This window comes from Ammodytes marinus, assembly GCF_949987685.1.
Source record: "Ammodytes marinus genome assembly, chromosome: 2".
Lineage (NCBI taxonomy): Eukaryota > Metazoa > Chordata > Actinopteri > Uranoscopiformes > Ammodytidae > Ammodytes > Ammodytes marinus.
Genome location: NC_137231.1, coordinates 16982122 through 16997121, shown reverse-complemented (window position 1 = coordinate 16997121; position 15000 = coordinate 16982122). Strand labels below are relative to the sequence as shown.

The window sequence follows — 15000 nt, the reverse complement described above, 5'->3', positions numbered from 1 at the left end:
TGATGGAAGTTGAGGCGGAAAATGGAGGGATATGGGTGCTGGGGGTAGCAGGTGTATCGTCTGTGAGACACTTGTAGCTGCTGGAGCTTTACCACAACCTACAGGGAGTTTGAAAAGAGGGAACATTTAGTTAACATACATGATTTATTATGCCGTTGCACATTACAGTGCTTGGTCAGAAATGACACACAAAATGTATTAGGGTTTCTGACCTCCTCCAGTTCAGAGAGAAAGTGAAGATGATCCCGGCTCTGAAGGCACTTCCTCTTCCGTCGATGATGTTTTTGCTTTTTCTCCTGCTGTGACAGGAAGTTGTCAACAGCAGTGACTTGCCGTTCACAGCGTGTTCTGCTGCCCCTGTTGGATGCTTCCAGGGCTGCTGCCTCAGCAGCCTCAAACCCACACAGATCAAATGAGTATCTGTATAAAAATGACACAAAACACACAATAACATGAAAAACACGTAATATAAAATAGGAAAATCCTTCAAATGAAGGTTCAATAAAGCTAAGGAGGCCAAGTAGCTGTCTACTGCACCTGCGTCGAGAGGCGGGACCCTTCTCAGTTTGATCTGATGTGCTGTTGTTGTCTGTCCCAATCCCACTGTCACTGGGAATAGTCTCCTCACTGTGGGATTCACTAATGGGTGACAGCGTCACCTCCTTCATCGACGCCCCCTCTGACAGGTGGGAAGGTGAGTTAGCCAGAAGGCGTGGAGGAGACAGCTTCCATCCCCCAGAGAGGAAACTCCTGCCTAATGGCTTGGAGCTCAGGGCTGAGATGGGCTGCAGGCTGGGCATAGTGGCATCAGAGTGGCTGGCTCTTAAGGAAGGAGCACTGGAGCTGGGAGACAAGGTGGTGGAAGGCACTGCCAGGCTCTCATAGAGACTGGATGTGGAGACAGACATGGGGGGCTTGTCCCTAGTGGTTTTGGGAGGATTGGCGCCTTGGGTTTCTGCTCTGGGTTTGCGCCCTCTCTTCTTACCGATGTAAATGGTCCCCCTCTTGCTGACATTTATCTGTTTTCCCAGCCTAGCCTCAATGGTGGATGCCATGGCACTCATAGCTGAGGTAACAGGGGCAGAAGTTGACTTAAGTGCCAGAGGGCCGTTCTGATTAGAACCTGAAAGGATCTCATTTAGGATGCTCTGCATTTTCCCAAGCTTTGTCTTGTTCACTGGCCTGGAATGGCCCCTGCCACCCTTAAGTTTCAGACCGTTAGGATTTGCGCTGGTGGTGGTGGAGGCCATTTGCACTAATGTGTTTAGTGTGTGTGTCTTCCTCCTGCGGTTCAGCCCTGCAGGATTGTCCTGTGCCAGTGGGCTGGGGGGTGACGTAGAGGTGCCCTCGTGGATGGTCTCCACTGTTAAGAGTGGCTGTTTCTTGGGGCGTCCTCGTTTCCTCTTGATGGGTGTGTGGACGGTCAGGCTGTCAGTGTTTGTGTAGAGGGGGCTTGAGGGGGTGATGGGGAAGGCAGAGGGTGGCTCAGCTAAGGGCAAGAGGCTAACCCGGTTTTCTCTCTGGGGCGACGCCAGGCTGGCATGGTTTTTAGCTTTCAGGTATGACCATCTATCCTTGGCCTTGGTTGGTCTAGAACTTGCCATAGAGCTGGTGCAGTGGCTAGGGTTAGGACCTAGGGCCGCCCTGGGTCTAGGGCTGGGACTGGGGCTAATGTTAGCCCGGGGTTTAGGGCTGGGGATAGGACTGATGTTACTCCTGGGGCTGGGGTTGGGGCTAGGGAATCTGGGGTACGTGTTAGGACTGGGTTTGTTGAAGTGATTGTGAGTAGGTTCTCTGTGTTTAAGGGGCTCTGTGCTGATCTTAGGACGACCTACAGGGTTTTTTCTGATTTTATTTGCACTCAAACCTGACTCTGGGTCAGGCCCCATTGCAACTGCTTCTCCTCTTTCTGCTCTTTCTACCCTATCTCCTTTTTCTCGTTTATCCCCTTTATCTGCTCTCTCTGCCTTTTCGATCCTGTCTCTACTGACATCAGCCTGGCTTGCGGGTCGAGAATCATTTTTGTGAGTCTCCATCTTATGAGCTAGTTTGGGTTCTGGGGGCCCGGGCTGGTGCTTCTCTGTAGTGTCAGAGTCTTGCTGCCGTAGTTGCTGTGATTGCTCCTCTATAGAGAATGACTGGTCAAAGGAAGGCCTCCTCCGCCTCTTTCTTCCTTTGCCTTCCTCTGTCAGCGTGGGCATGCCTCTGTCGTCTTCTTCTCCTCTCCTGGCAGCCATCGCACGCTCTCGTTCCTCTTTCCTCCTTTCCTCTCTGTCATCGAGGAAGCGTTCGGTTGTTTCCTCTTGCCTGTACTTCTGCCTCTCCTCAGGATTGGTGGGGCTCTCCGATCCTTTCTCTGGCTGTCTCCCCCAAGGTGTGTCGGCACAGTGGGGATTAGAGAGCATCCTCTGGGAGTCCTTCCTGCCGTACTTCCTCTTGATGTTCCCAAAGAGCTGCTCACTGACCTCCTGCAAACCCCTCCCCCTGGAGAGACACACAGACACAGAGGAGAAATACATTATAACAAGTGGAATGGAACAAGAGAGAAAGTATTTCACCAACACTGTACTGTAAATCAGCACCAGAATGATGAACATTTACTAGTGTTGTGTGGAACAGTACCATACACAAGGGTCGGTATCACCAGTGTTTTCTTATAATATTGTGTTATCCTGACAGTTAAGGGCTGACATAATTTTTTCAAAAAATGATGTCATAAAAGAAAAAAATCCAGAAATACATCACAATCTCTTATCCAATTTAAATCATAATCATAAGTTTTCCCACTTCATCTCAATTAAAATGTTCATTATTGTACAATAATGAGATTGATAAATAAAAAAATAAACAGAATATTTCTAAACAAAATGACACAAAACAACATTGTATCTATTTTCTCCTATTCCCATTTCTCTTATTGTCATTCTAATGATCTGGTTTGATGATAATATCCAGTACACAGGAGGAAAATGATTCATACCTGCTGAGAGAAGTCAGGTTGAGAATACTGGCATCTGTAACCACTGGCAACTGCAGGTCTGGAGTGAGGGATCTCTGAGGTGAGGGGCTGTGTGTTGCTGTCCGTGAGAAAGGTTGGGCAGGATCGAGCAAAGAGCTCCTACTGGCTTCTGTCAGCTCTCTGGCTGCCTCGGAATCAGCAGGGTCGGCCGGGGATGCGGAAGGTGCTGTTGACGTGATCCAGTCTGGATTGATTTGGTGCTGGTGTGCGTGAGTGTGTTGGAACTGTTGTGTGAGGGTGTGCTGTGTGTGCGACAGTGCGTGTGCAGGAGGGAGGGAGCTGCGAAGCTGGTTTTTGGGCGGAGGGTGATCTCCCAGAAGTTGCAGCAAGCCTCCCTCTCTCTGCTCGGGCATTCTGAACTGCCGCTCGTATGTCTGTGGAAGACAGAAAAGAAAAAAACAATGTCCAGTTAATATATGCAAATCGCAATCACAAGACAGCTTTGTATTACCATATAATGGTAATGTGATCATAAGGCTTTGACTTCTCTATGTCTTGTCTTTATAATATCAGAGATAACAACATTCGTATATGAACAACACCGCATCCAGTCCTGCATGCAGTTTATTTTTGTGAGCACATATCAAATCAGTGATTTGCTGTGCTCCAATATGGCATTCTTGTCTTTACACGGCAGGACTGTGGCTTTTAATACATCTTGTGTGCATGTGCAAACTGTGTGCCACAAAACAAAAGGCTTGTTTACAGAGCAATTAAATTCCTGTGGCAAGGATGTAGCATGCTGTGGGAGCTGGGGGGATGGAGTTGGTGGGTCTGACTGCACAACGTATAAAACACAGTAGCTTAGCTCAGCCATGTCCCTGACTGCCATAGACCCAGAATTTATTTACTATTCCTAATCTTTATTTTGTTGACAAATCTCCTGTGCTATTTACAACTGTAACTTACAATCATACTGTCAACCCCAAACTGCTTACACAATATATGTTGCGACAATATGGCACCATTCACTATATTTTCCCAGTGAAGGGCCACAAATCTGAAGTCAAACTTCACCCAGTTACATATGTCCATGTAAAACTGAAAATGCAAAAGGGTGATATACTGAATTAGACAAATAACGCTGCTCAATCTATCACTGCTGCATAATCAGTGTACTGCTGGAAGATGAGAAATAGGGCAGCGGATGGCCTTTGTGGTTTAGACTGTTATTAACAGACTCAGTATGACGCAACAAGACACTGTTCTGCTGCGCTGCAGGGAGATGTAACCTAACCACAGGCCTGCCTCTCAGTATATAAACATGGGCATGCAAGCGCACACGCACACACGCATATATTATAGGGACATATTTCAAAGGTGTCACAAAATCCTGCCTCCATGCAAAGCAGCATAAACACGCTAATGTATGAACACAGTCAGGCAACCAATTTGACACATACACCAACACACTACAAACACACACAGTAATGAAATATAATATGTATGTAGTTCTTATCACATTGCACATATTTGGAAGAACAAGCGCTTCATCTCTTCTGTCCTCTAACCTTCCAATATCACGTTCTGTTTCAATTTCATCAGCCACTTTCAATCTCCCCTACTCCTCCTCTATCACTATCCAACACCTTTCTTGCTCTTTCTCTTTCTGCCACCCATTGGTAGCCTTCTAGTCAGGCCCAAGCGCAAACAGTACACACGCGAATGCTGAGTAACACAACACTCAGCAGCACATGGATGAAAACACGCACTGCACACACGCAAGCAAACACTGAGCAACGTAAATGATTAACAATTTGAGAGTGTGCTTGTGCTAATATGCGTCTATGGTACCCTTTTAGCTCTGAGAGATGCACATGTGTCTTTCTTGGTGTGAAGGTGTGTATGTGTGTGTGTGTGTGTGTGTGTGTGTGTGTGTGTGTGTGTGTGTGTGTGTGTGTGTGTGTGTGTGTCCACGGTGACACTGGAGAAGAGACACTGTGAGTCCAGAGAGGGATAAGATGACAGACACTCGATACACACATGCTTTCTCATTTAACCTGTCCTAGAATACCTGCTGTTTCAGGTTAAAGGAGGGCATAGATAGAGAAAGGAAGATGGAGTTGGTTAGAGTGAGACAGGAAGACATACACACATACAAATGTATCCTCTCCACTGACCACAAAGCAACCACAGGAGATGATGAAGACAGGAGGCTATGGACAACTTTCCTAGTAGAGATGGAAGAACTCAAGACAGGCAAAATAAAAAAAGCTGCATAGGGAGCCCCCACTCTTCTGCTTGTGGTTGTGTTATTTGGCATCAGTTCAGCTTTTTGTTCTAAGTTTCCACCCTTCCACCACCCTCTCTCTCCCTTCCTCTCCGCTTCATGAAGCATTTCAAGGGAAAATGCCTGCCCTCACTGTCTGATATTCACACAAGCAAATATAAATGAGGACTGAGGTCTTGGCTGTAGTCGACACGGTGTGAAAAAGAACTTTCCTTATTCTCTTATTATCCTTGCCCCTTTACTGACAAGGTTAAACTTTGGTCACTCATTCAACTTTATTACCCATTACTTTGATTGTGTACTGTGCACTTTTCTCTTTGGTTCTTGTGTCACTGTATTGGAGGTCCTATGCTCTGGTCAGTTGTGTGTGTGTGTGTGTGTGTGTGTGTGTGTGTGTGTGTGTGCGTGTGCGCGTGATTGATTCCGATATATCCCCTGTTGTATACTGTATACATGCACCCCTGCTCTTGTGTGCTGTGCAAATATGGACTGTCATCTCCCTGTGCTACTGCTATGCCTGCAGCAGGGGGCAGCGCTCAGGAAATCAGCACAAGCAGCATGGACTCTGACCCTCAGGAGCAAGGCACAAGAACAAGAACAAGAGCTCTGAGGCTTATGTCTTTTTCACAGTGTCTTCTTCTTCTGCAAATCCCCTCTGATCAAATTTAGAAGAGGAGGAAAAGGCCGAGGCAGAGCAAAATAAATGCTTGTCTAGATGATGCCGTCCCTCTCCCTCACTCTGGACTCTCAAAGGCAGTGCTCAGGGGTGAAGGGGTTGTGCTCCACAGCTAGGTCAACAAGCATTTTCTAGGATGTCTCTTCCTCTGGGTGAGCACTGTAACAACACGGGTTGGCCCTCAGTCAGTCACACAAAAGGCTCTCCCAACACAACCGAATGCGGGCAGTCAGATATGGAGCTGCGCATTCCTTTCCACTGGTGATGTAACCATCAGATAAGGTCAGAGTGCTGCGGAGGAGGTCATGGATAATATGTGACTAAGTGCTGCAATCACCCAACAGAAAAGGCACTTTGCAAATGAGTCAGCAGCAGCAGTGTGTATTTACTAGACAAATACATGTGAGTGTGTGTGTATCTGAAATGTAGCATCTAGACCCAGCTGGCTGTTTAAAAAAGGAGGTCTTCTGGATGTACAACGTTTTCTCCAGTTTGACTTGAGGGGAGGTATGTGACGGCCCCTCCTGTCCTTTTCCTCTCTCCCGCAACCTCTCGTTTTTCCACCGTGCGTTGAATAAACTGGAACTCAAAAGTGGAAGCACCCTGGCTGCTGCACCAATGTAATGGGAAAGAACACCCTAAACAGGCACACCCAAAATCTCACAACCCAGCACACATACACACACACCAGCAAACATAAACACAAGCTCATGTGCACGCAAAACACAGACACACACAGACACACACACACACACACACACACACACACACAAACATGCTGCCCTTCAAATAGTTTTTTTTTGCAGCCTTTTATTTGGCTGCACGCCCGGTGGTTAGAGTGTTTCATTTTTTCCTGTGTATGGAACTGGGCAGCTGTCCAGACAGACACACAAAGGGAAATAGAGAGAGAGAGAGAGGCACGGAGAGACAGAGGGAGAGAGAGAGAAATGGTGAGGGAAGAAGGGGGGGGGGGTTACTGAAAGAATGAGAGCGGCAGAGAGGGAGGGAAGAAGAGGACCAGCAGAAAAACAAGAAGAGAGGTGCCTGGACCCGTTAACAACAACGTCCCTAAGAAACCTTATGATTGATAGAATCCTCTCTTTTTCTCTTTTTCACTCTCTCTACTTGTCACACAAACTCTCCTTGGCTTTGACACCACGCTGTCTCCCTCTGCCCCTCTGGCCTTCTGCCCCCCCTCTATCTCATCCCTCCTTTTCTTCTTCTTTTCTGGAGCTGACCATTCTCCCCCTGTGGGAACTAACCCCCCCAGACCCCTCCTTCTCTCCAGCTCCATTCAGAGCGCCGCTTTGCTGTGATCTGTGTTTCTGACAGCTCTGGACACACACACACACACACACACACACACACACACACACACACACACACACACACACACACACACACACACACACACACAGCTCCTCTGCAAACAAACACCATGAATACTAACACGGCTTTGTGTCCACAGCACTTAAAACTGGGTAGAAGAAGAGGGAGGGGGGAAGAGGAGGAGGGGTGCAGAGAAAAGGAGGGAAAAACGATGGAGGAGAAAAGAGGCACTGTGTTGATCTTGTGGCCACTCTCACAGATCCCCCCTCCCAACCCTCCCTGCCTGCCACCCCCCCATCCCCGTTTCTCGTTCTCTCGTTCTTCCCACCAGTTCTCCCGGGGATAAAGACTTCCATTCATGCGCCCGAGGAGACCCACAGCAGGGGAGAGAAAAGAGGGAGGAGAAGGGGAAGGCAAAGAGGAGGGGGTGTCAAGGTGGGACGGTTTGTGGATCACTGTGATCAGGCCCACTGCCTAAAACTTTGCGCGTGTGTGTGTGTGTGTGTGTGTGTGTGTGTGTGTGTGTGTGTGTGTGTGTGTGTGTGTGTGTGTGTGTGTGTGTGTGTGTGTGTGCGTGTGCGTGTGCGTGTGTGTCTGTACGTGTTTTATCACTCAGCATGTGCTGCCTTAGCCAACGTTTTCTTATCTCAGATCTGGTGGTGGGATCTGTGCCAGCCAAAGCATCTTCTGGAAAAGTTGGGTGGGAAAGTCTGGAAATTGGGCTGCATTCAAAACTTCCACTCCTAGATTAAAATGCTGCAATTCCAAAACTATGTGTTTAGCCTGCAGCTAAAAGAAGAAGATTTACTTGTTTGCGCCAAAAACTCTTGCTACATGCTGTTATGTACTCTCACTGCTGGGCATGATCAAGCATTTCGATCCACAGTGCAGTGCCCTGTCCTTTAGCCAACTGTAAAGCACAAGCCAGATTTAATGCACAGCAGTGGGTCCCAAGTAAAGCGTTTCCCTCCTACGTCCACAGCAGTAATCCGTCAGATTGGAGTGCTCCTAAAGATAGCAGCGAAACACCCAAGAGTCTCCTTGTCACACTCTCTTCAGACACGCTCAGATGTAGACGACTCAATCTGAACAGAAGCCTCTGATTGGCTGAACCCAGGCATGTCATTACGGGCGCAATTGGAGGTTTTCACCCGCTCAGTAATGACAGACACATCTACATGCTTCTATGCAAAGTATACATCTAATCCCCGCTATTAGCATTAATGGTGTGCGTGCGGGCGTATGTGAGTCCATCTTGTGAATAGCACCAAGTGCCACATTAGAGGGTTTTTTTCATAGTGATTATTACAGCGATTATGTACCAATTGTTCCTTTTATGGATGTGGCCAAACCTCCGCTGACGTGATTATGCATTTCAGTCAGCGCACATGTTCAGCACAAAGATAAATGTACACACACACGCATAGAGACTGGCCACACACATACACACACACACACACACACACACTCTCACACTATGTCTCTCTGAAAGCAGAATTTTAACGCAGGTGGGAGCACTTCATGAATAGACATAATGCTGTTTAATCAATGCATTTATTGGTGGAAGTAAATTAGAAAACCCCATACACACACGTGCACAACAGACAGTACACAACCACAGCAACATGTTGTTCCCCATACTCTGTGCACCATATGACCCAATCGCACCACTTCTGTACAACAGGAAACAATTAACAACCAATGAGCTGCTCTAAATCCTAAGGGATGACTTCCTGTGTGGACTGATGGGTAATTCAAGACAGAAGCTGAGCTGAGATTAAACACTTCCTCTCTGGCAAACAGCGGTCTGTAACGGTGAAGCCTTACCCAAAACAATGCACTAATTACCCAATGGGTTTTTGTACACATTTTGGGGTATAAAAACGTATCAAATGATTCTCTATTATTCTATAAAAGCAAAGGTAGCTTAGTTTTATTTTCCAAATAAATAAAGCAAAAACAAGGAAACAGTCACACTGGATAGTGCTGCTGTAACTAATTGATTAGTCAGTCATTACAAAATGATGTAATTGAATCAACTTTTGCTTTTGTTACTGTACAGCAGAGCTGCAATAACATGATAACAATCTTAAAACCTGCCCGTCGCCAGGACAACCTAATGAGTCAACAATTAAAACACTCGTTTCATTCATTTATTAAGTCAAAATTACAAACATGCTCTTTTTATATGAATTAAAGTTGAATATCTTTACCGTTGAATAAACATTACAAGCAATTTTAAGATATCACCTTGGGCTTTTAAGGAATTGTGAGGGGCATTTTTCACCACCGTCTGACATTTTTATAGACAAGACAATTAACTATATTATCATAATGAACAGATTAGTCAATAATGAAACTAACCATCATTTGCAACAATGCTGGAGAGCAAAATGTTTTCCAGCATGTTATGCTTACAAACAATAGCTGAGAGACACATTACTATTTCTTGAAGAAGGACTCTAGGGGCTGCACTTGATGTTTGAAGCTTGTCAAGTAACACTTGCATTGTTTAGTCTACATATTTCTGTGAACATCCAAAGTCCTCAGATAATCCCAGCTTGCAGAAGAGAGAGAGCGAGTTGGAGGGCCACTGTAATGACATCCTCAGTGACAGGGAGAATGGGCAAAGTGAGACACAATAGTCTTAACCAATCAGACTGCCCGCCTCCCCTCAGGCCCCCTCGCAACAACAATAATGCCTTTGTATGAGGCTGCACTCCACTCGCACGTTCACACACACACACACACACACACACACACACACACACACACACACACAGACACACTGACCAAAGCATATCATCCCACACTCGCTCAGACACATAGAGAGGCAGCACACCACATTTAGAACTGCACCACTGCATATATAACTATGCTTGACTTAGAGTGTGTGTATTTCAGCTAACAACCTGGCTCTGTGTGTGTATGTGTCTATGTTCCTTCCAGACCCAGGCACATGACTGCAGCTGCCCCCTCGCTCCCTTGTCTAAACCGGCACCCCTCCTTGTTGTAGGTGAGAGGTCACACGGAGTGGCATTCCTCTCGGTCTGAGAGCGAGCGAGCATTACACTGAGCAAAGGGGGCCGAGAGAAAGAGAGAGAGACAGAGAGAGAGACAGAGAGACAGAGAGAGAGAGAGAGAGAGAGAGAGATAGAGGCCATGCAGGGCAGAAAAACACAAGGGGGCAAAAAGGCAACAGAGCAGGGCAGGTAAAAGATGAGGAGCGCAGGGCATTCAGGGAGTGTGTATGTATGTGCATGTGAGCATGTGTGTGTATGTGTTGAAATGGACCACTAAACAGAAGACCCTTGTGGCTCTTCCCTGCTTCATAAACACAGCTGTTTGTTTAGTCTGAGCCGCCCCAAGGGACAGACACACAGACAGAAGGACAGACAGACACATTTATATCATTTATTCATGTCCGCATCCATACTTAAGAGACAACAAGCATAAATAAACAGTAGAACTACAGAGGGATTATTTTACAAAGCCTGTTACAAAGACATGAAAAGCAGCAAAGAGCTGGGCAGAATGACACACACAAACACAATGTCTGAAAAGGCCTGGCTTAGAGGCTTTTTAATGATCTTTGATGCGTGATCACTGGTTTTCAGTGTGAAAATGTGTTGGACCACATATTGGGAGATTGTGTCCGCCTATGTTTTCAAACCATTTCAATTCAAAATGTTAAAGCTAGATTTAAAAAGAAAACATTAGGCATTCAAATTAAACTGGTGAAATGATAAAAGCCAAACAAAATTACTTTTATCTAAAATGTGAGCGGGGCACCACCTTTCCACTTTCATCCCTTTAGCCTTTAGACACACAAACACACACACACACACACACACACACACACACACACACACACACACTGACAGGCACGTCCCAGACAGCTGATGGGGCCATCAGATTTCACTGACAAACACACTTACGCTTCAAGTGAGACACAGTGAAAGTCAATACTCTGAAGCTTGCTTCTCCTTTCCCTTGACTCCCATCATCCCCTCTTCTCCCCCTACCCTGCATCGAACACCACCCTCTATCCCGTCTGGACCTCCTTTCTCAAAACTATAGATTACATTTCTTCCATGTCTCTCACATACACACACACACGCACGCACGCACATACACACACACACACACACACATACACACACACACACACACACAGACACACACACACACACACACACACACACACACACACACACGCACGTGTACTAACTAACCAGAGAGGCAGAGCCATAATTGAGCCACACTAACAAAACGACCACCAGGAACGTGATACTGTGACTCAACATAATCCAACCATAGAGCACATCAAACATGGCCGTTCGTTCTCCATATAGTCCCACTGTGATGTGAGTCACAGTGAACCACTGGCCAAAAATCGAATTCAGAATTCAAACCTGTATATGTGCGAGAGTCTGAACGCATATTGAGTTTATCATATTCAAATCATAACCACTTTGACTCAGGCTTCAGTTTTGGTTGTTTTACTAAGTTAAAAAAGGTGACTTGGCTAAGAATAACTTGGTATGCGAAAAACCAGTTGAAGGCATCTTGAATATAGCATCTATTGCTTTTCTCAAAGAGTTCAGACCTTTTGGCTAAACATTAGCTGCCAATGTAAAAGGCCTCCATGTTCATTGGAAGCTGATCCCTGTCCGTGCCACTAGTGTTTCTTTAAAGTGCAAGTAGCAGCCTCAGGTCTTCATTAGTAAAATGTAACTTGAGCTAGACCAGCTATTATAGTCGGCCTGCATCTGCCTGAAGAAGGACAGCAACCCACTGGGACAGGACACAATAGTGAATGAATAGGGCTTGACCTTTGGGACAGATTGAGAAGATGGTATGTGTGTGTCTGATTGAGAAATTAGCTACAGTTCCAACCAAATGGTCAGTCCAAACACAGATACGCACACACACAAACACACACACACACACACACACACACACACACACACACACACACACACACACAGAGATCACACAGAGATCACACACAGATCCAGCCCTGAGGGTAAGAAAGCAAAGGCCAGACTCAGTTGTCTCAACCCTGACCCACTCACACAAACAAACAATTCAGCGCACGCACGCACGCATGTACGCACACACACACACACACACACACACAGACATGGACGCCCACGCAACTGTGGAGTCCAGCTATCACCTCTGCTTTTGAATGTCCTATAGGGTCAAAGTTCATCTCTTCTTCTGCCGGCCTCCACTGTTCCTTTGTGTGGCTGTGTGTGTGCGCATGTACGTGTGCTCACTAGGAGTGACCTTGCAGAGTCATTCATTGTGGATACACTGCAGCACCAGCACTACTGCAGAGCTGATTACGGAGCAATCTCGCTTAGTGTAATGTGTGTGTGTGTGTGTGTGTGTGTGTGTGTGTGTGTGTGTGTGTGTGTGTGTGTGTGTGTGTGTGTGTGTGTGTGTGTGTGTGTGTGTGTGTGTGTGTGTGTGTTTGATTGGAGAAAGGAAGATGAACAGATTGTGTTTTGTCTAGACTTTCTTCAGGTTTGAGAGATTCTTAAGAGCAGACCAGAGATTTGAAGTGAGTAGACTCGTGTGTGTGTGTGTGTGTGTGTGTGTGTGTGTGTGTGTCTGTCAGTGTGGGTGTGGGTGTCGGTGTGTGTTTCAAAAGTGTACAGGGTGTGTATGGGGGTCAGACACAGATGGACAGCTGGTGTTTCAGCGGTGCTAAATCACTCACCCCTCCCCAGCATGCAAGCACACATGCACACGCACACACACACACACACACACACACACACACACACACACACACACACACACACACACACACACACACACACACACACACCATCCCCCACTGGCCACAGGGAAACGCCCCTTAAAGCATTCCCAGCTCTTATTCTCAAAGAGGACGCACACATACACACACACACACACACAAACCTAAATAAAAGTCTGGTTGACAATGACAGACACCAAAAAAGTCTGATAGTCGGGTCAGGCCATATTAGAGGTGATCATGTCATGTTCACATACATACACACGCTCCTTTTTTATGAGCCCCTCAAGTCCTTCAGGTCACCAACCGTCATCTCAGCCAGGGATAAAAAAGCACAAATCAAAAGGTTACCCATTTCACACACACACACACACACACACACACACACACACACACACACACACACACACACACACACACACACACACACACACACACACACACACAGCTCCTCTGCAAACAAACACCATGAATACTAACACGGCTGAACGCATCACATGTGCACACACTTGGTGTGGCAACTGTGGCAGAATTAATTTGTGAATGCACTTGACTAACACATAATAATCCCGAACACTACTGGGAGACCACCAAGCAGCAACACACGCACACGCCCACGCGCGTGCACACACTGCCAGGGGGACCACCAAGCAGAGGGGCTGTCAAGACAAGATAAGTGTGTGTCTAGCATTACAAACACACATACACATAACACACACACACACACACACACACACAAACACACACACACACACACACACACACACACACACACACACATATACAACAACAACAACGCACAGCCTGGCCTGGACTCCTGGAAAAGCTCTGGCTTATCTCTTCCCACAGATAGTGAAATGGATTAAGAGCCACATTTGGCACGTCCAGAGAACTGGACAGATAACCAGGAAAACACTCTCTCTAACTGCAATCACTGCTCAACATGGTGTGTGTGTGTGTGTGTGTGTGTGTGTGTGTGTGTGTGTGTGTGTGTGTGTGTGTGTGTGTGTGTGTGTGTGTGTGTGTGTGCGTGTGTGTGTGTGTGTGCGTGTGTGTGTGGATGCATTTTACTGTGCGTATGATCCCCATGTGTAGGCATTGGACTGATAACTGTGTGTATCAAATCGTGTGTGTGTGTGTGTGTGTGTGTGTGTGTGTATGTGTGTGTATGTGCATGTGTGTGTGTGTGTGTGTGTGGGCATGTGTGTCTGGAGGAGTGATGCAGTGGTTGACCCAGGACCCAATCCGTTAGAACACACACATTCATCTTCCAAACACACACAGCGTGCCCAGACAAAGAGCTGTGTGTGAGGGGACATTCAGCATGTGTGTGATGTCAGCTAGAGACAGAGAAGGGGAGCCCATCATATCCCGTTTATGTGTGTGCGTGGGTCTGTCCCCTGACACCAAGTGCCTGCTCATTGACCCCTCTAGTTATAGATGCCTGCTATGAAGATGATAGGAAAGGTGAGATTCCTTTTATGACCGGGAAATTACATGTTTTTCACTTATCTTCTTTGCTCTTCTCTGGGTAGGAAATCCCTCCCTTGTTCATCCAATCCCCACTCCCTACATAATAGATCCTCAGGAGTTTACTCTACAGTGCAGAGCTGCAGTACATTCATTCAGTCATTTTTGCATGGATGAAATATGACACATTGCACTGCGATGGATGCTATACTGTTTCCATTCCAATGTGAAAATGGTCAATCGTACATACATTGTACACTGAACACGGTAAATATAGTGCACTACTATATAGCTAATAGGCAAGGCCCGTGTTTAAATCCATACTTTTTCAAACACTGTCTTTGAAAGCACAGACTCTATGTAGGAACCTATTTATAAAGCATAATGTTATGATACGTCAGAAAAGAGAAGAGAAGAGAAGTTTAAACCTTTTTGTGTGCAGATTGTTACGCAGCAACAAAAGAAAACACAAAACATTTCCATGTTTTTCTTTGCGCCATTCT

At 46.4% G+C, this 15000-nt stretch overlaps 1 protein-coding gene across 1 annotated transcript in view; it reads right to left on the bottom strand.

Annotated features, from left to right (window-relative positions):
• The window catches only part of setbp1 (SET binding protein 1), a 34626-nt gene that overhangs the window by 9510 nt on the left and 10116 nt on the right, over positions 1-15000 (bottom strand). The window contains exons 3-6 of the mRNA XM_080049350.1: positions 2981-3393; positions 538-2484; positions 213-420; positions 1-98 (exon numbers count right to left, since the gene is read on the bottom strand). The exon at positions 1-98 is cut by the window's left edge and continues 968 nt beyond it. Of these exons, the coding sequence (XP_079905476.1) occupies positions 1-98; positions 213-420; positions 538-2484; positions 2981-3393 (2666 nt within the window). The remainder of the gene's footprint in view (positions 99-212; positions 421-537; positions 2485-2980; positions 3394-15000) is intronic.